General features: G+C 46.2%; 1 protein-coding gene across 3 annotated transcripts in view; it reads left to right on the top strand.

The window, feature by feature from the left end:
• The window catches only part of ADGRD1 (adhesion G protein-coupled receptor D1), a 382,252-nt gene that overhangs the window by 56,511 nt on the left and 303,625 nt on the right, over positions 1-22,116 (top strand). For all 3 annotated transcript variants that reach the window (XR_012648032.1, XM_075012922.1, XM_075012921.1), the window contains 4 exons: positions 3,361-3,490; positions 5,528-5,638; positions 8,327-8,402; positions 18,589-18,730. Coding sequence is in view for 2 of the 3 variants with exons in the window: in XM_075012922.1 (XP_074869023.1) it covers positions 3,361-3,490; positions 5,528-5,638; positions 8,327-8,402; positions 18,589-18,730 (459 nt within the window). In the remaining variant the exon portion in view is untranslated. The remainder of the gene's footprint in view (positions 1-3,360; positions 3,491-5,527; positions 5,639-8,326; positions 8,403-18,588; positions 18,731-22,116) is intronic.

The raw sequence follows: 22,116 nt of genomic DNA, 5'->3' as shown, positions 1-22,116 counted from the left end.
GTGCAGGCTAGCCACGTGTTATTGCTGCTGCCTGCACGCTCTCTCAGCTTCCTGCACAGAAAGGGAGGGGGTGTGGACCTTTACGGGGCTGCTCCACGCGGCCACCATTGAGCTGAGGGGCTGGAGAGGGCGTCTCTCAACCCCTCAGCTGATGGCTGCCATGGAGGACCCCGCAATTTCGAAGTTGCGGGATGCACAACGACTACACGGTCCCTACTTCGACGTTGAACGTCGAAGTAGGGCGCTATTCCCATCCCCTCATGGGGTTAGTGGCTTTGACGTCTCGCCGCCTAACGTCGATGTTAACATCGAAATAGCGCCCAACACATGTAGCCGTGACGGACGCTATTTCGAAGTTAGTGCTGCTACTTCGAAGTAGCGTGCACGTGTAGACACGTCTTCTGAGATACATACCAAGCTTCTGCCTGGAAGGATGCTTGAAAATGGGTATTTGTTAGGGTAGTGCTGATGTAACGCTAATAATGGCCGCAAACACTGGGCTAAAACGAACTTAAACTCCCAATCTGATAATGATGCTATTCACTTGTTGACTTAGGCACCAGATTCTGCCAATCTTGATGTTTTGAAACAAGCATACGGATCATTCTCAAAATAACTGCTTTAATGCAAGGCCTGGTCATGCTGCATGGTGAACAGCATGCATTCAACTGTTGGCAAAGGGAGTCCAGGTTCAGGAATTCCTCAGTTCTCTGCAGGTCACACTGAATGATATCAAATCATGCAAGCTATGTCTACACAGGCAGCCTCTGTTGACGGAGAAACCCCAGCAGTTCCTCTGTTGACAGATCGTAGCTACACACACAAGCGGTTCGGAACAACGATCCCCCCACTTGGCAGGAAGCAACCACATGTGCTAAGTGCTCTGTTGATAGAACTGGCCCCATAACCCCTGAATGTGGGTGTATATGGAGGGAAATCCCTTTCTGGAGTGCTGGCCCTGTGCGCCCTTAAAAGGTCCCCCTGACCCCACACTCCCTGACCATGCTGAGGCTTGCCTACTTCCCTGATGGAAAACAAAGCTACTGCAGGGCCCCCTTGCTGTTTGAGAGAGATCCAGATCTTTCCAAACTGCTGCCATGCCAGAGCAGCCCCCGGGCTCACCCTGGCCTGAGGACCAGCTCATGCTGGCCGTCACTCCTAATCATCAGGCTCTGCCACCACATCTGGGAGGAGGCCCCCCGACAGGCAGCTTGCAGAGCAGACCCATGGCGCTGCAGTGCCTGAGCCACCCTCAGCCCTTCAAGTGCCCATATGGATCTGGTGGTATTCCATCAACACCGATTGGTGTGACTGCCTGGTCATGGGGCAATGAGGGGCGGGGGGACCAGCCATGGACACAGAATTTCTGAATGCACAAGGACACCTTCCTCGAGTTGTGCAATTGGCTTGCCCCTGCCCTCTGATGACACAACAGCAACATGTGGACCACCATTCCCATCGAGAAGCGGGTCACTATCACCTTGTGGAAACTGGCAGCCCCTGACAGCCGGTTGCCACCAGTTCAGTGTTGGAAGGTCCACCATCAGGGCCATACTAATGCAGGTGAAGCACCCTTGGACAGGACCCATATTCCCATCCAAGCCCCAGAACACAGAATAGCATGATTCATAGATAAGGTGGCCCCTCTGTAGTCATGCAGGCCCTGGTGGACCACTGAGGACAATACCTTGATATTTTTATCGGGTGGCCAGGCCATAGCCATGATGCAAGGGTCTTCCATAATTCCAGCCTGTTCTGAAGGATGGAGGCAGACACCTGCATACCCTACCGGGAACTGGCTGTCAGGGACATGCACATGCTCCTGTGCACTGTCAGTGATGTGGCCTAACCACTGCTCTCATGGCTGATGGGGCCCTACATGGGGCACCTGGACCCCACCCAGGATCAATTCAATGCTCGGCTGTCACGGGCATGGAACCCCATGGAGCTTGCCTTTGGGCACCAAAAGAGAAGGTTCTGGTGCCTCCTGAATCAGTTGGACGTCATGGAGCCCTCCATAATCTGGTGGAATGCAAGGGGGAGGACTTTCTCCAGTGGTGGGGGAGGAGGACAGTGGCCCCTACAAACAGCCGAGGGCTACACCCAGCCGCCAAGCACATGCAGAAGGGGTGCACATCCGGAAGGCCCTGAGGGAGCATTTCGCCCATGGCCCCCGATAGTCCTCCCCAGGTCACCAGAGGGGGCTGCCCCATGCCTGCAGCTCTTCCACCTCCCTTCCCCCACCCCATGAGGAAGGATGTGGGTATAGTCATAAAAGAACACCCTTTACTATTCAAAATAAAAAGTTGTACAACACAAGATATAACTTTCAACATACCAAAATAAAAACTCTGTATAAAACTATAGATCTCTGTGCGAACTACATACATATGTGCAACTTGTCTAACTGTGAGGGGGTTGGGATGGTGGGCATCTCAACTGGGAGAGGGGCATGTGAACAGGGAGGGGGCACTATTTTAGGAAGGGGGTGAACAGCCATGAGCTGTGCTGGCCACGGGGTTCCCCCTGGGGCTGGGACAGGGCCAGAAGGATGGGGAGGTATGGATGGGGGGCAGTTGCGAGCTCAGTGGGGGGAACAGGGAGGAGCTGGGTGTCATAGGTGCAGGCTATGTCCGCTGCCCACAGCAGGACCTGCAGGAGCACTTGGGGCATGGGACTGGGGGAAAAGGGGCAGGAGGGAGGGACATCGGCAGTGGGGAGAAATGAGGGTGGCAGGGGCCGCAAGTGTGATGCCCTGGGCCAGCCACACTTCTGCAAGATTGAGGGCATGATCGACCCTGGCCAGCGACAGTTCTGAGACGCGGAGCCTGTCCTGGTGCAGCCACTCCCAGGGGTTCTGTTCCTGGATTGCGGCTGCCAACGCATGCCGGCCATTCTCCTCCGGTGGCAATGGACCCTCAGGCAGTGGGCACACCGGAGGGGGTGGTGAGGTGCCTTCCCTCTGCAGTGCCGGTCCTGGTCCTTTTGGCTCTGGCTCCTTCCCAGGGTTGCCTGGATGGCGGGAGGGGCTGGCTGTTGACAGAGGCACTATACCTGATCATTGAGCGGTATAGCGCTGGTGGCTGAACAGCCGAGGTTTGTCGACAAACTCTTGACAGAGCACTTTAGCCATGTAGATGCTCCCCAAGTTTTGTCAACAAAAGCCCAGTTTTGCTGACACAAGGTTTAGACCGTGTAGACGTGGCTGTGGTGATTTTGCTTTGTGTGGACCTGGGAAGGGGAAATGAGATGTGTCAACAGAAGCTGCGTGCACTTAAGGGATCAATAAAAACTGGATTTTTATACCATTACTTTGCATAGTGGTTCCCTTTTATTATTGAGATGCCTTCTTTTTTTCAGACTGCTCCTGTGGTTGCAGGTTTAATTGAAGGTTTAATTGAAACAATTGACAGTGTGATGGTGCATGTGGCCTACAATCTGGAGAGAAAGCCAGCCGTTGTAACCCTTGAGGGCACATCACCTGTAGCAGGTAGGACACAAAGGCAACATTCAGAATATATCTACACTGCAATACAAACCCCACTGTGGTGAATCTCAGAGCTAGGGTCAGCTGACTCAGGCTTGTGTCAAAAAAAAAAAGTTGTGTAGGTGTTTGGGCTGGAACTTGGGCTCCAAGACCCACATCTCTTGCAGGGTCACAGAAGCAGGTCTCCTCCTTGACCCTGAATGACTACACTGAAATTTTATAGCCTCTCAGCTGACATTGGCCAGCCATGGCTGTGCTGCAGGCTTTTCATTGTAGTACAGGTTGAACCTCCCTAATCTGGAACTCTGTCATCTGGCAACATCTGTAATCTGGTTTGATTTTAGTTGGCCAGAGAACTAATTATCTTGGGTGTGACAAAGTTTCCTGTGGTCCCACGGAGTTTGCTCACAGCCACCAGTCCTGGCTCTCAGTGTTCTGTGCTGTTGTTTAGCTCTAATTTACCCCTAAATGTCTTCTAAGAGCCCAGTGTTGATAATCCTGCTAGACTATACTGACCTCCCATTGTCTGGGAATCTCTTGTCTGGCACCCGTCAGGTCCCAAGGGAGCTAGGTGAGAGAGGTTCAACCTGCATAGACATATCTTCAGTTGCCTTCTCAATTGGTGTCTGTCTTTTTGTAATAAATACTTTTTTGCCTGTTGCTCCTAACTTGTCAGCATGGAGAAGGAAGTAGAAAGAGATTTTCTTCTTTCTTTTAATCCAACAAATTGCATACATTGCAGAAAGATGATTATTCAGTGAGTTTAGGGAAAGGTAATCCATTTTGTTGAGCAATCTGTGTTTCCTTTAATTGTTGGCTTTTGGTGAGGTCAAGGGTCTTTTGGGGGGCATTGGGTTGAGGGGAGAATATGAACACTCTTATATGATATTTCTGGATTTAGTGTAGTGATACATGAACAGTTAAACCTCTGCCTGACCTGTTTACACAAGACTTCAAAGCTCTTAAGTGGCTGAAAGACAGAATTTTAAATTGGGGACAAGAGAATGGAAGGGAGGGACAAACTTTCATTTGTCTTACACCGACTGCAAATCATTCATGGGATCACAACTCTCTCGTGATATGTATTTAGTGATACAGGATTTAGCGCAGGGGAGCCCTGATCTCAGTTGAACTTTTGGTGCTACATAGACAGCTGAATTTGTAAATTATCTTTTTTTGCCATTTTTGTGGAAACTCTGAAAAATCAGGAAAATATTCAGTTCAGGTTGAGCTGAATTTGAACATTTACAGAATGTTCAGCGAAGCAGCAAAGTCTATTTAGTTGTCTGTTCCAGAACAGGGATTTTGAGTCTGGGTTTTCAATTTCTCCCACATCCTAATGAGTCTGCTAACCACTGGGCTAAATGCTGTAAGCAAGTAATGGTGGTGGTAGGGGTGATGGGAGCAATGCTGCCACCACCAGATCTTTTACTTCCTGTCTGATTTGTGAATGGCCAAAGCTATTAATGTCAAATTCACACAAAATCTGGGGTTGAAAAAAGCTGCATTTTCTTAATTTAATCAACTATTTCTCCAAACACATTTGCCCAGCTTCAGCTACAAATATTTGATTATTTCTGGTATTGTTCCCTTTTGCATTGGGAAAGAGTAAGAAAAGAGCAGTCATGAATCACAAGCAATTGCCCTTTCACCAGGTTGTCCTAGTCACTGACATTCTAAAACTGAGCAATAAGGTTCTAAAATGTCTTCAAAATGTTGGGAGGGAGGCAGGGGGAGAGTGGTTTCAATCAATTTTGCTTACCTCAGTGCATCGTTAGCTCAGCCTGGGCACACTGCCAAATGATGAATGGTATATTAACATCTTATATGCTGCTTTTTCTACTCATAAATTAAGTCAGAACTTTTGGAAAACAGTTTTATTCTTTGGGCATGGGGAATTTCCTTTTTTCCCCCAAAGAGATGGTATTTTACAGTCAAGATTTGCAGTAGCTATTAAAAGCAAAAACTCTAGTTCTACAATCAACAAGGTTATTAAAGTTATTAAATTTTATCATATTTTTGTTTTGGATTATTTTACAGATTATTCTTTGGTCCAAATTCCTCCTCAGACTTTGAATACATCTCACTATCGCTTCCCATCACAAGGGCAGAGTTATATTTCTATCCCCGGTGAAGCTTTTCATAATAAAGGTAAGGAGAAGAGTTGCAGGGAGGAGTTAAAGCAATGGAAGCCCACCCTGAGAAGCATTCACTCCAGAAATGCTCTTGCATAGGGACAGATATTTTGGTTAGCTCTGCATTTTCAGCCCTGTTTTAATGTTACTTCCTAAAAACTGAAGTAAAAGAGCTAAACTATCTATATTACAACCATTTGACCTTGGTGCTATTTTACCTCAGGGCAACTTCAGTTCCTGGAACTAATGTTTTGTCTTTCTAGCTACCAAAACTGGTTATTTGCAAAGGCATTCTAATATGAAATCATGTCTTTAATATAGTATAATCTAATTGCGCATGGCATCTTTTGTGTTAACAGTTTCCCAAAATAGCTGGTAGAATTAGGCTACATCTACATAAAAGGCTTTTCCTGGCAAAACTGGGCTTTTGTTGGAAAAAATGCAGAGCGTCTACATGCAAAATGTGCTTGGTTGACAGTTTGTTGACCAAATCTGGCACATCCACGAGCAGCATTATGCCTCTCCCCATTCAGGTACAATGCCTCTCTTGACAATGTACTGTTGACAAAACAGCCATGTAAATGGTCAGGGGCCCTTTTCTCCACAGACAGGGCTTCCGGTTCACTATGCAGTCCTGTTTGCAGCACTTCCAGTCAGCCGTTCTGTCAAGAGAGAGACTGGCAGTCTGGCTGCTCTCTGTTGACAGAGCAGATTGCTCTTTCAATCGGTTTTCATATGTAGATGCAATGTGTCAACAGAAGTTTTGTTGGGAAATCCCTTCTGACAGTAACTTCTGTTGACAGAGTCTTCTCGTGTAGACATGGCCATAAAGAGCAAAGTTACAGTGTTAGATAACAAAGAACTGAATAAGAAAATAGAAACACCTGTACTACAGACACAGGAGAAAAGGAGTGAAGACAAAATTCATCTGTAGATCTGAATTTGTAATTTAACGTTCTTGAGGTTTGGTGTTGGAAAGAGGTGAGGATTTTGTTTTGGGCCAAACCCCTGTGGTTAAATTTTAAAAAAAACAAGAAAAACTAAAGTTCAATTCCTACATCTGGCACTTTCCCTTCCCCACTTAGTAGCCTACCTTTTTCAAACTCATTTTGAGGTAGCAGTGTTAAAAATCGTTTCTCTGACTCTCCTCTTATTTCAGAGACTGAAATTTCAGGTGCCTCATTCAACTGAAAGAACCATTTGCCCAAGCCCCTTTCTTCTTTTTGTTTCCCACTTCCTCCATCATTCAGAGAAAAAAAAATAAATGGAGTGAGTTGAAGGTGTGTTAATCCACAGCTCATTGAAATAATTTTTTCATTAATGTTAGCAGGCTTTGGATCTGGCCCTTAGCAAGGAGACCTCTCAGGAGTTCTGCAGAAGGGGACCTCTGTCATGATTGCTTTAGAGAAATGCACTCAGGATCTGGTTGTCTCGTTTAGATCTTAACAAACCTCACACTATGTGGAAGTCTTCCAGAGATCTCTTCAATTCAACCTGCAAAATTACTTGTTTCATATAGTACAGTAGTTACTGAAGTATTTCCCTACCACATGTGAGTTACTTGATTTATGATGACAGCATTATTTTCTTGCGCTGGCAGGAAGCTCATGCTTGTGATTTTTCTGTGACTTCTGTGAGGCTTGAGCTCTTGAGAGCACAAGATAACTTGAAATAATAATAATAATAAAAAACCCACTCTACAAGACCTTTCCCCTCAGTTTTCCCTGTAAGATCTGTACTTGTGCAGCCACTCAGGAGAGATTCAAATGCTGCCCACAAATGGTTTTTGTTCCTCCTGGTGGTGCACATTCACACATATGCTGGTGCACATAAAATTTATTCTGCATGTGGATGGAAAAAAATCTGTACATGGATGGAAAAGATTAGAGGCAATATTGTTCCCCATCCAACTTATAGCTTCTGCCACCATTTTCTTATGGGACATTATTGTGTCTACTGGTTTGGACTGAATCCAGGCAGTAAGACATTTAACTTACATCTTCCAGGGAGTTTGAAACTATCTAAAATCTTATGAGCATTTTTAACTAACAGACCATAGTGCTAGACTGTTCAAATGAACTAGTCTATAGAATGAACCTGTTCACCTTAAGCAACTGATATTCTAATTCCTTGGAACCCACATGATATGACAAAAAAGGACACTTGCATGGTTAACACTTTTAAAATAGGCAACTGTCTCTTCACTTAAGTGTTGGAGAAGCTGTAAATATTGCACATTCAGGAAACAAACAGTAGAAACAAAAATGACTCACCTGTGTTTATGAGCTTCTTAAGATGCCAGTGAATGTTACTGGTAGTCAAGTAGTCCTTCTGATTATTAAAAGCACGCTGGATGCCATGCCTCTGATATGCTACATGGCCACTCGTAGCTGCTTTTTGTTCTGAGGTGACTTCATAATGAATGAATAATTAAATGTAATAGTCCATGCTTTGAGGGTGAGTTGATGTCAGACTTCCTTTCATTCAGCTCCTCATATCTTTTCCAAACATTGCACAGCAGAGTGCAGATTGCCTTCTCTCACTTCTTTATGGGAGCAATTGGAATTCTCATGAAAGCAAAGGTGTGAGGTTTGCAGCTGTCAAGATTCTAAATTAATGTGAAGTTTCACATCTAAGTGAGGAAAATGTCTTGTTCAGGACTGTCACACTGAAGTATAATCTCTTCTGTTGACTTTTTTCACAGCTTGGGTTACTATTGTGGGCCTTATTTACCATAACATGCACCAGTTCTTCTGTGACATTGACCCTATGAACACCAAGTAAGTATCCTAGACAGGGGAGTTATTCAGAAAATGTTGATGGGAGGGAAACTGTGTCAGCATGCCTTTCCTTCCTCCCTGCTGCGGCCTTGGCCGCCTGTGGGGAGTTAGTGAGCTGGTGCCATCCAGGAGAAAGGCATGGAATTTGTGGGGGGAAGTGGGGAGGCAAGCAGGAATGTTTGTCTCATTCTGGCCCAGAGCAGGGATGGGGACCCAGCTCAATCTACATTTAGTTCTGATCCAGGTTACTGATGCTGCTCCGTATCCAGGTGGTGGCAAGGGAGGGGGCAGCTGCCCCTAGCCATAGTTAATGATACTCATGATCTTAGAACTGTACACTTGTAACAGTGTTTTGATCACCTTAGTGGGGTACTGAGTACAAATGGGCACACTTTTTTACAACCGGGTTATCAAACATTACAGGTCTGGACCCCGCTCCCGTGTGAGTTTAACTATTAACTTCAGCTGCAGTGGAATAAAGCCCTTTGTTAGGGTATGTCTTCATGACAGGGAAGACCAACCCTGCTGTGGTTGATCTTCCAGAGCTCAGTTTAGCGTGCCTAGTAGGGATGCACTAAATCAAATGTACAGGGTGCCTGTGTTGGTACTCCTACCCCTCACTTGGAGTACAGAAAGTTGATGGGTGCATTAGTGGAGATGGCACAGATGTCCAAATTAAGTTATGTTGACTCCTACCATGTAATTAACGTAGCTGGAATTGTGTACCTTAATTCGCCCTTCCCCTGTAGTGTAGACCTGCTCTTAGATGTATGTTTCCTAATGGGGAAAAAAAAACCCTGTTTTTAGGTCACTTGTTTGTTTGTCTTCTAAACATTTTGCATTATATATGTGGCTGATCCATCAGAAATATGTACTGCAGATTCATATATTTAATCCTTGAATTAATGCCTTATCTGAAACTTACATGGCATTTCTTTTCTGCTGTCCCACACAAAGGTGATGTTTGTTTGCATTTAAATAATGCCACAGTATATAACCTCTCTCCCACTCCCAAAGTGCTTGATTTTTAATCCCGTAAACCTGTACGCTATTTTTTCAATAATAAATCAACACATCTAAGACATTTTGTTTTATACGCTGTGTCAATGAACTCATTAACAGATAAGATAAAATAAACTAGGCAGAATATACCTCTCAGAAAGGCCACTTTCCTAGGGAATTTTGCAAGGCTGTGCATATCCACCATTCTATTTGCCTTTCACACAACTCATTTATTCAGTCTCTGCTGATTAGCATAGTAGAAGGAAGCCTCAGGACTTGAACTTCAGTCTATTTCAGGGATTTCTTCCTATTGAGCCATATGCCTGGGAGGAGAGACTGTGACCTACTGAAACCAATTAGCAGCCCTAAATTAGGATCTCTTATGATCATGCTGAAGCAATATTAAAATGATTACAGAAGAATGATATGATTTCTTACTCTGTTGAATTTTATAAAAAGGAACATGTGCCTTTCTCCCTGAAAAAAAGGTAGTTAGCTGGAGTGTGAGAAAGAATTATATCAGTAGCATGTAATATTTCTTACTGATATGAAGAAAGAGAGGCAATATTTTATCAGGGTTTAGCTTTTCAAAATGTATGTTCCCTATAATTTATTAAGGGTGATAGACTATAATTTTAGCCTCCCGTAGAGAGAGAGAATTAATGTGGTCTTGACTCACAGGTTAAAGATTATCGAAGACAAAGACAGTATGTAAATCTTTAGTCTAAAATCACTGTGTTCAGAGGCATATTCATGGCTGTCTCTACAGTCTGAACCTGCACAAGTATCTGTCCACACAATAGGCCTAATTTTGCCATCTTTATGAACATTTATTGGTTCTGTTTTCTGACATCTCAACTCCTGCAGAGAGAGAACTTGACAAATCATGGTGGTATGCTTAGTCCCCCTGAAGTGTATAGAACAGGGGTCAGCAACCTTTTCAAGGCAGAGTGCTGAAATTTGACCTTTTGACCTCTATGTATGGTCCAAGTGCCAGTGATACTTTTAAAAGTCACTAATAGTCCTTCTTAGAACAGCTTCTTAATAAATAAATCAGAGTGTTACCATTTAGCTGATGATTGGTGGCATTAGCTGGTCTTTTGTTGATCCACATGCAGCATGGCTTTGAACAAGCTCCTGGCTTGTGTGTGAGGCAGCATGGGGCTGAGCTCCCCCTTGGGTGCTGATGAAAATCAGCTTGTGTGCCACTTTTGGCACCCATGCTGGGGGTTGCTGACCCCTGCTATAGAACATTTGCCACTGATTTCAGCAGAGGGTGGAGGAAGGATCTGCCAAGAATGCATCGTTTTTCAGGAATTCTTTATTTAAAAGGTGGCATCTAGATTTCTGATGTTAACCTGAGATATCTGAATTATTTGCAGTGCACCTAGTATTACAGAATAATGTCTCTGGAACTCTAGATGTCTGTCCAGAGGCCTGTTTTGAAACTTAATAATCCAAAGGAATGCTGGCTTGGCAGCTTTCCTTTGTGGAACCAAGGATCAGATATCTGAGGAATGCTTGAAAAATTGAATTGTACACTTATTATTCTCTTTTGGTTTGCCGTGGTGCACTTTGCTGTTATGCCTTTATGCCTTAAGTCTAACCAAAATAATCTTTTCTAGTGAAGTTTTTCACAGAGCGATTGTTTAAAAGACACACTTTAAGGATTCTTTAGTCTCAGGCTGCTTTAGCGCCTATAAATTACAGTTTGTCTGCTTTCTTCATGACAGAATTTCATTATCCTTGTGGCACATATCAGATTTTTTTCGCTTTGTTGCCAGATGACTCTTCTATTTTCAGACAGTCTAACCAGACCTCTCTGAAAGAATCACTATAGTGCTTTAAGAGGGGAATCAAAGCCTAAACAAGCTTTGAGCCAGACTTTACAAAATACAGGTTGAACCTCTCTGGTCTGGCATCCTTGGGACCTGACCGATGCCGAACCAGAGAATTTGCCAAACCACAGGAGGTCAATATTGTCTAGCAGCAGTACCAATACTTCCACTGCTTACTGGGCTCTTGAGAAGACATTTAAGGGTAAATTACAGCTAAACAACAGCACAGAATGTTGCAAACCACAACTGGTGGCTGTAAACAAACTTTATGTGACTGTGAGAAACTTGGCCACACTCATGATAAGTGGACATTTGGCTAACTAAAATTATGTTGGACCACAGATGTTGCTGGACCAGAGAGGTTCAACTTGTATTAAACTGAGTTAAATGATGGAACATAATATGAGATGAGCTACAAGTTTGGGTGTGAACCCCTTATACATTGGTCAATCCATCATACAAAATCTTAGAGCTAAATATCCATAAAGTTATGACAGAGAAGCTCAACATTCAGATATATATCTGAGTCCAAACTTTGCATTGTGAACTGTTTTCTGAATACAACCATACTCTGAAGAATAACTCCTGCCCTCTGTTGCCTGCATGTATCTGCGATTGAGTTCAATGGGAACAAGAATAATCTCTAATGATGTTAATATCATTTAGCATTTATAGAACAGAAGTAGCTCATATGTCCTACAAATTTAGATGAGTTTTTGTCTAGTCAACCCAGCTGTACAATTTGATGACATCAGTTAAGCTGTGTCCACACGTGCCAAAAACTCTGAAATAAATGGCCCTTTTTCAAAAGAGCGGGAGGAGCATCCGCACGTGTAAACCCGTCTTTCGAAAGAAAATTGAAAGAATGGGGCGCAGACTTCGAAATCTGAACCCCGATCCCATATCAGGAAGGTCGCTCCCTTTCGAAATAATAAATCGGAAGAGTACTCGTGTAGACGCTCCACAGTCCGCTCTTTTGAAATATAGGTCCGCCATGGCACTGATCAGCTGGTACGCGGGGCCACTCCAGCCGGCAGCAGTGGGGTTCTATGGTCCCTGCGTTCGGCTGCCTTAAAGCCGCATGCACGCAGGAGACCTGTGGCAGGAAGCTGAGAGCGTGCTAGGAGCAGCCTGCACATGTGCTCCAGCCCCATGCTCCAGCACCCGCATGACCAGCAGCCAGCCCCCTCGTGAACCCCATGCCCTCCCCAAGCCCCCGCAAGGCTCCCAGGGGGAGGAAAAAAAAGGCTCCTCCTGGATGGAGCGGGAGCTGCGGGGCCTCCTCGGCCTCTGGCAATGGGCCTCCACACCAGAGGCCACCCGGAGTGTACCACGGAGCAGGTACGCTCCAAAGTAAAAGAGCTGTGCCAGGGATATGCCCGGGCCAGGGACCACACCGGACGCTGCGGAGCAGGACCAGCAACGTGCCCCTTCTACAGGGAGCTACGGAGCATCCTGGGGCTCAAGGACAGTTCACTCCCTGTGGCTTTCCTGGACACCTCCAGGGAGGAGCTGCAGCCAGAGGAGGAGGAGGAGCAACCCAGATCGGGGACCCAGGAGGGCGAGGGGACCACGGACTGGTCGAGCGAGGAGGGGGAGCTGACCATTATGATCCCCTCCTGCTCCTCCAGCTGGGCGACTGAGGGCTGGACATCTCCAGACATCACCGGGGGACCCTCAGGTACGTCCAGGGAGGGGCGCACACCTACTCCACAGGGTGGGGGCGATGCAATAGCTAGGTGCCCGCACACGGAACTGGAGGTCCCAGGCTGCACACAGGCCAGCCCCCACATGGGATGTGGCTCCCTGCGGTGCCACACCAGCGAGACCCAGCACCCACCCCCAGTGGACAGCACCGTAAGCCACACAGGGGTGGCATCCGGCCAGTGCCGGACAGCGTCCGGGGCCTGCGCACTGCAGGCTGGGAAGGGCCACCTGAGGAAGAGATCCCTGGAACCTCACCCAGGCTGGGAGGCCCGGTCCTGGGGGGTGCTGGTCGGTGCTCCCTGGAGCAGTCAGTGTCCCTTGAGGGGAGTGGGGCCAGCTCGGGAGGGTAGGCCACAGCCAGGTCCCCTCTGTCCAGGGCACACTACTGACATACTCTCCTCCTCTCCACACAGCTGCACCATCCGTGGGCCAGGAGAGCCCTGCGCCATCCCTCGTCCCGGAGAGCCTGCCTGCAGCCATCGGAGGTGTCCGGACTCCACCCCAGGCAGCACACTGTTGGGACCGTGGCTGGAGGGCCCCCAGAGGACCGAGGAAGACCCAGCCACCCAGCACCAGGCCGAGGTGGCTGAGGAGCACATCCAGCTCTCCTGGGCTGACATGGAGTGGTGGAGGGTGGCCTGGGATAGATTGCTGGACACCCTTGAGGGCATTGGCCACACTGTGTCCTGCCTCCTGGCCCCCCGGCATCTCCCCCTCCTGGCCCTGCCCCCTCTGCCCCCACTGAGCCTGCCCCCACCAGGCCCACCTGCCAGCAATATTAGCCAGTGCTACCGGCACCCTCCCCTTCTGCCGGGGACCCTGCACCCGGAGGGGGCAGGGGCTCCAGGGGCCGACGGGATTCACAGCCCACTAACCCACCCCCCGGAATGAGCACCTCGCCCCTCTCCGAGTTAGGTTCCCCCCCTCCGTGTTAGGTTCCCCCCTCCCACCTCCAAGTTAGGCTCCCCTCTCCAACTTAGGTTTCCCCCTGCACATATTTTTATGAACACCCAAGTTATATAAACTTTTCTTCATTATTCACCACTCTGTGCTGTGCTCCTTGGTGGCTGATGGGTGGTGGATGTGCCAGTGCAGTGCTGGTGGGGGTGGGGGCGGGGGTGGCCGGGATGATGGGTGACGGATGTGCGTGGGATGTGGACGTGCATGCGGGTCAGAGGTGGCCATTGGCAAAGGCCTGCCTGAGGGCCTCCTGAATGCGGTGACTGTCCTGGTGGGTCAGGAGGATGGGGGCAGCGCCCCGCTACTCATAGACAGCGCCAGCCGGAGGGCACGCCCCAGGGACTTAGGCGTCTCCCTTTCCCTCCACAATGTTGTGAAGGATGCAACAGGTGCCTACCACCTGGGGCACACTGGGGATCCCGACTTCTGGCTGTGTGAGGAGGCACCTCTACTGCCCCTTTAGATGCCCGAAAACCTGCTCCACCACATTGCGGGCGTGGTTGAGGCACTCACTGAACGCCTCCCAGGTGGGGTCGAGGTGTCCCGTGTAGGGTCTCATGAGCCACGGCTGCAGGGGGTGCGCTGCATCTACCACCATGCAGAGCCGCATGGTGACGTCCTCCGCCACGGGGATCTCCCTCTGGGGGACGAAGGTGCCGGCCCCCATGCAGTGGCAGAGGCTGGAGTTCTGGAAGACCCGGGCATCGTGGGTGTGGCCGGCCCAGCCCACACAGAGGTTGGTGAACCAGCCCCTTGTGTCCACCCGGGCCTGCAGCACCACCGAATGGTGGCCCTTCCTGTTCACGTACTGGCCGGCGCTGTGTGGTGGGGCATGGATGGGGATGTGCGCGCCGTCCAAAGCGCCGATGCAGTTCAGAGAGCCCAGGTCCTGTTATCTGGCGATGGTGTTGTCCACATCCCCCAGGCAGACGACCCTATGGAGCAGCATTGCGTTGATGGCCCTGATGACCTGCAGAGGGGGAAGGGGACCATGTGCTCTAGTGAGGGTGTGGCAGCCGTTGCCCCCAGCCTCGGGCCCATTCTGCCCCTCTCCCGTCCAGCCCCTACCCCATCCGGCCCCTTGCAGCAGAGGGTTCCCCTTGCCACAGCACCCCCAGCCACCCGGCCCCACCTTACCTCCATAAGTACAGTCCCGAAGGTGGCCTTCCCCACCCTGAACTGCTGTCCCATGGAGCGATAGGAGTCCGGGGTGGCCAGCTTCCAGATGGCAATCACAACCAGTTTCTCCAGGGTGAGGACTGGCCGCATGCAGGTGTCGTGGTGTTGGAGTGCGGGGGTGAGCCCGTGGCAGATCTCATTGAAGGTCTGCCTCGATATGTAGAAGTTCCGCAGCCACCTTTCCTTGCCCCACTCCCCCAGCACCATGCGCTCCCACCAGTCGGTGCTGCTGGGGTGGGTCCAGAGGTGTTGGGGCACCCGGGGGGTGCCTGGGGGTCCCCCGGTGGGGGGAGCTCTGTGGCCCCGGGGGGACCACACAGCCACCTGATGTGCTTGGGTGCAGCTGCAGTGAGGGTGCACAGCACTGCCAGCAGGGCGTCCATGATGAGGGCGTCCTCCTGCAGGAGCTGGGCCTCCATGGTGGGCATGAGTGGGCTCTGCCGAGCTGGGACAGGATGGGCAGCACTCCGCTCGTGTGGAGGGGAGGGTGGAGGGAGGGGCCCTTTAAAGGAGGTGGCTGGTTGTGGCCCTGGAAGGGCTTGTCGGCCATGGGACCCCGTCCGTGGCATTTCTTGCCTCCCTTCTTTTGAAAGAGGGCTTGGAGCTGTGTGGATGCTCTCTTTTGAAAGACCTTGATGGCACTTGGAAAGACCAGATCGGAACGCCGATCTGAAAAATGGTGGCGGGTGCTCTCTTTCGATGGCCGCTGTTTCGAAAGACGAACTTCGATTTTCACCCGTTCGAAAGGGCGCTTATGTGTAGACACAGCTTTAATGTCTGAAATGAACGTCTTAGTCAACTTTAGAAAAAACAAGAAACCACTAGGTATTTAAAGAACCGTTTTTAATGGAAGCGAGATTGTGATGTGAACAATGAGTTCTTGAGAGCAGCCAAACAGGCTAGCGTGGTTCGCTTGCCATTGTAACTATAACTCGTGTGTCTGAATGATCTAATGCTAAGCAGTGAATGATGGAAGATGCTTTTTTAACATAAACAGTGCTTGTTCTTCATCAATGAAATTTTTTCAAATTTATGCCCAGATTTTATTCTCTGACTAAGTGGATCTTGACTCTTCCTAAATGGGCAGAAAGTGAGATTTAAGAGCATAATTTTGCCCTGTATTTTAACTGAACATTTAAAAATGTTTTTGTTACATGTGTGCTCAAATTCACCAAATCTAGAAAAATTTCTTAGCTACCTGGCTTCCTAACTGGAAGTTCAGTCAGCCTATCCTCCATCAGCATTCTGGTTTGAATAACAATATGCTCAAGAACCAAATGTGTTCTGTGCAAGGACTTTGTCATAGCAAACTGATTTAAGAAGAAACCCTGCCAAATTATGTGTGTGTGTGTGTGTGTATACCTATGGACAGAGCATCTGCTCGTATGTTTTCTGTGATATCCTTCAGTTAGATTCATCATCATGCATTTGTATGTGTCCATCCCTTAGTATAATTGTCTCTAATAATCTAAACCTTTTTAAAAGGCAGAGCAGTTCAAAAGCTGAGCTAAGCTAACTAGAAAAGGTACAAAACCTCCAGCTGTTAGAACTTTTCTCAGTCTAGGACCCTCATCCTGTGAGAGGATTCTCATGGGCTGATCCCAGTGTTCATGCAGAATTTAAATCGGACAAAAGGTGCCATTGTCTGTTTACATGGGCCTACTTTCAGGACTGTGGTATTTGTTTTGACGAAAGGGGATAGTGAATATTGTGTCTGTGGTGTCTCCTGTATGTATTTGCTTGTGCCGTATAGAAAATACATTTACAAACCAGCAAATTATTAATCGTACAGGTTAATCTTTTAAACAGTTTCCTGAAGACCGGTGTATGTTCACAGTTTTGAGAACAACAAGAAGTCCCGTGGCACCTTATAGACTAACAGATATTTTGCATCTGATGAAGTGGGTCTTTGCCCAAGAAAGCTTATGCTCCAAAATATCTATTAGTTTATAAGGTGCCACAGGACTTCTTGTTGTTCTCGAAGATACAGACTAACATTGCTACCTCTCTGATACTGTTCACAGTTTTGACTCTCCATCATCCATACTAGAGCTATATAATGAGGAAGGTCAGTAGCTGCAGTGCATTGACCAAGGTTAATTATGCTGTACATGTGTAGCTTACTTGAGCTCGTAAAGAGATAGAGGGTATGTCTACATAGCAGCCTTATTTTGAAATAAGATATTCCAGAATAACTATTCCAAAATATCTTGTTTCAAAATAACACCACTACATACAAAAATGGATTTCAAAATAGCACTTAGCTATTTCACAATACAGCTTCTACACACATTGAGCCTATTTTGAATTAGGGCCACTGGATGCACTATGGCTTATTTCAAAATAGGCTCTATTCCCTGTGGCCGTTTCTACACAGGCCACTTCCTTCGGCAATGGCATGCTAATACAGGGAGTGAAAGATGCTAATGAGGCGCAGATGCAAATTCCCCACACCTCATTAGCATAAGTCACATGATTTGAAGTCTGTTAGACCGTTCTTGCAGACTCCAAAACACCATGTAGAAGTGCGGCCGCCGGGGGGCTTCTGGAAGGAAGTCCTTCCGAAGGCCTCTTCTTCCTGAACATTTTTGGGAAGAAGGGGCCTCTGGAAGGAGGACTTCCTTCCAGAGGTCCCCCCCGGGGCTGCGCTTCTACATGGCATTTTGTAGTCCGGAAGAATGGTCTTCCAGACTTCAAATCACATGACATTATGCTAATGAGACATGGGGAATTTGCATCCGCGCCTCATTAGCATCTTTCGCTCCCTGTATTAGCATGCAACTTCCGAAGGAAGTGGCCTGTGTAGAAATGGCCTGTCTGAACAGCACCTTTTTTGAAATAACTATTCCTTGTAAAATGAGATTTTCCTCTTTTGAAATAAGCCAACTGTCGCATTGTGTAGACACTAGGATAGTTATTTTGAAATACCAGCTGTTATTTTGAAATAACTCTGTTGTGTAGACTTACCCATAGACAGCACAGGGAGAGCGAGAACTGTGACGGAGATAGGTAGGTTAAATGCTAAGCTGTATAACTCAGAAAGAAATAAAATTTACTTAAATGATTTCTGATGTTTATTACACAGGGTCGAAGGCCTAACTCAGGCTATATCTACACAGCAGGCACTGTTTTGGGATACGAAGGTATCCTGAAATAGCTGCCCATGTCTAAGCATCGTGCCCATTGTCTTGAAACAGTTTGTGGGATAACGGGCATGCTATTCCATTATTCATCGCATGAGGAGTACAGGATGCTTCAGAGTGGGGCTTTATTTTGGCATGTGGTGCCATTTAGACAGTGCCATATGCTGAAATAGCTTATTTTGAAATCTACTTGAAATAAGCTTACAGCACCATGTAGACATCGCCTCAGGGAATTCAGAGCAGCAGGCGCATACTGAAGGAGTAGCTTTCTTCTGACCAAGCTGAAATCAGCCAAGAGCTGCAAATGCTAAAATGTTATTTACCCAGTTTTGATATTTTTTGCTTTTCTTTTCCAAGGATCCCTGAGGCTGCTGTGTATAAAGGCCATATGATCTCGTCTATGAGCTATGTTATCTCCCTGGAGGTGGAGCCACCACCAACTTTATCTTATAATCTCTCAGGATATCCTCTTATTACTATTCGGCTCACCCATAAATTGGTAAGTGAAATGAAATTTCCAGTTTACATTGCCACCCTGACGATTTTTCCAATCTTTTTCGCATTTGTAGAGATTTGTAGAGATTTCTCTGCACTAATGTTATATTATGATCATGCTAACGATGGTTCAGCTAATATTGATGATTGCGAAATACAGTTTGCATTTTCCCCAATTGTTGTATTTCAGGGACTGCATCTATTTGTATAGTGCCATGAATGACTGACTGATTTTTGAGCCTGCTGATAAGAAGGTTATGTAACAAATATTGATTTTTGGTCCTTTGGAATAGACACTATTTATGTATGCTTTTGACTTAAAACAAGTGGCTTATGATATGGATCATTGTGTACTCATTGACACTTACTGAATCCCTTGTACTCCACGTGGAGCGTAAGGTCATCTACAAGTCTCCTTCACTTCATTCTGTCTCAGGACAAAATTTCTAGCTGACTCCAGGAGTACCCCAGTTGTTGTCCTTCAGTCTCACTTGATCTTCTCCACATTGTTCAAGGTCTTCCTCTTTTTGTGTTTCCTATGTATTTGCATTTGAGAGCTTGAAGGACTATACTGAATGATGGTTTTCTGAGAGTGTGACCGAGCCATTCCCACTTTCTGCTCTTGATTTGAGTGTCAAGTGGTTCTTGTCTTGCTCTGTTCCAAAGCTCCTCACTTGTGACAAAGTCTTGACATTTGATGTGAAGGATGTACCTCAGGCATCTGTTTATGATTGTTTGTAGCTTGTGATTTGAAAGCTTTTTGGTGTGCCAGGTCTCACATCCATACGAGAGCACACTCTTTCCAGTTGTGTTGAACATCTGCAATTTTGTCTTCGTAGATATTATTTGTGAACTCCAAATGGGCTGAAAAGTCTTGAATGCAGCTGTTGCTTTCCCTGTCCTGGTATTGGTATCCTTATCTGTTCCTCCAGCTATGTCCTTAATACTCCCAAAGTGGGTGAACTGCTCCCCATCTTGCAGGTCACCCCCTCTCAATGTGGTGTTGTTGTTGAGGTGATTGGAGATGCAACAAGTATGCCTGTGGTTAATGAGGTTTCGATAAGGTACGTGGAGTTTTCTTGAGCTTGGCACTGGTCTCTTTTTTAGTGGCTGTCTCCTATTTGCCGTACAGCCATTTATTACAAGGATAGGCTAAACACTTAAGCACAGATAGTAGCACAAAAATCATTGTTGGCAGTTGGATGCTGGGAACTGCTAGGCCACTGTTGGTTTGTATGTTGCGTGCAACAGTACTTTGAGAAATCTTTGTCACATGGGAATTAAGTCTGAAGATTTTCAGTGTTTTGCCTGTTGAGCAAATTATAGCTGTGTATTCAACTGCTTTGACCTACAGGCCTAAACTCAGGTGTGTGACAACTTTGGAAGCTGGAGGAAGAAGGGCTTTTTTTAAATTAATGATAGAAACATGCCTTATCTCCCATTTGGATCAGATATAGAATAGCGTTACAGATCCAAAGGGCGGTAAAGTTAAAAACTCTGAGAGTTTGATTCTGTGTCTAGATATCCTGTCTGGGAGTTGCTCAAAAACTTTCATTTGCTAGATTAGTACCAAGAGTAATGCATGGAAAAATGGGAGAAATTCTTCAGCCAAAACTTTTTTTCAGCTGACAAATGTAGATTCAGGTCCGCTGAAATGTTTTGTGAATATGGTTTGTGTATATCAAATTATTTTGGTTAACAAAAAACTGTGGGAAAAATCAGTATATTTAATTCTGAAAATCTTGAAGTGAAGTTTTATTTTTTTTCACTTCAAAATACTTTTTAGGTTTGAATTTGCCACCAATTTTATTTTTAAAAAGGTACTCTGAAACAAAATTGAGCAGTGCAAGTGATTGCTTGGCTATTTGAAAGTGCCTGCATGTTCATAGGGTGCTAAGGATAGCCAGCATAGATTTGTCAAAAACAAATTGTGCCAAACCAACCTCATTTCCTTCTTTAACAGACTTAATAAGAAGCAAGCAGATGTGATCTATTTTGGTTTTAGACACATGACATTCTCTTAAGCAAACTACAGATATTTGGTCTAGATGAAATTACTATAAGGTGGGTGTGCAACTGGTTGGAAAAAACCCTCAAAGAGTAGTTATTAGTGGTTTACTGTCCAAATGGGTGGATGTATCTAGTGAGTTACTGCAAGATTTCTGGTTCCACTACTATTTCAAATTACTGGATTATGGAGTGAAGAGTATAGTTCTAAAATTTGTAGATGAAACAAAGCTTGGAGAGGTTGTAAGTGCTCTGGAAAATAGGATTACAATTAAACATAACCTTGAAAAAATTGGAGAACTGGTCTGAAATCAAATAGATGAAATTCAGTAAAGATAAGTGCAAACTACTTTGCTTAGGAAGGAAAAAAAAAAGCCCACCTGAAACATGGGGAATAACCATCTAATGGTAGCATAGCAGTATCTGGGAGGTTATAGTGGATCACAAACTGCTTATGAGTGAACAGTGTGAAGCAGTTAGAAAAAAGGCTAATTTTCTGAGATATATTACCAGGAGGTGCTTTGCCTGCTCTGTGTGGCACTGGTGAGACCCCAGCAATTGACACCACACGTTAGGAAAGATGTCAAAAACAGGAGAGAATCCAGAGGAAAACAACAAAAGTTACAGAAGCTTTTTTTCAAAAATCTGATCTACATGGAAAGATTAGGAAAAAAAAACTGGGCGAGACTAGTGAGAGACTCAATAACAATCTTCAAATGTGTTAAATATGTTATAGAGGACAGAAATCAATTGTTTTCCTTGTCCACTGAAGGTAGGACAAAGCATAATGAGATTCAGGAGTAAGGAGATTTAGGTTAGATATTAGGAAATGCTTTAACTGCAAAGGCAGTAAAAACTCAGGGCTAGACAACCAAAGCAGACTGTGGAATCCCCCTCACTGGAGGTTTTTAAAAACCAGTTAGACAAACACTTGTCAGGAATGGTCTGCTTTTACTGGGTACTGCCTCAGGTCAAGAGGCTGTATTTATATGACTTCTTGAGTTCCTTTCCAGCCCTGCATTACTATGATTTAACCTCAAACTCATTTTTTCCCAACAACAATGAAAACACTGAAGCACAAATTCAGATTTCTGTGAACCAAAAATATTTTTTTCCAGGATTTCTTTTTTCTTTCACTCAGCCACCAGACCAAAAAATTAATTACTCACACAGCAATAATTGGTGGTTTGATGGAGTTCCCCTGAAGGCAGCTCGAATGATCTCTCTTTTTTTTTTACTTTTGACAAGCTTACCAAAAGACAGATTATCAATTCAGTCCAACAGTGAACAGTGTTCCCTGTAAGCTGAGAGCTTGGGTGGCCATCCAGGAGAGATTCAGGTCCCTCCCAGATGATTAGCAGAGCACCCACAGCCACCCACTGT

This window comes from Carettochelys insculpta, chromosome 18, assembly GCF_033958435.1.
Source record: "Carettochelys insculpta isolate YL-2023 chromosome 18, ASM3395843v1, whole genome shotgun sequence".
In the NCBI taxonomy this organism is placed as follows: domain Eukaryota; kingdom Metazoa; phylum Chordata; order Testudines; family Carettochelyidae; genus Carettochelys; species Carettochelys insculpta.
The sequence above is the reverse complement of the archived record's forward strand: the minus strand, read 5'-3'. Positions and strand labels throughout refer to the sequence as shown.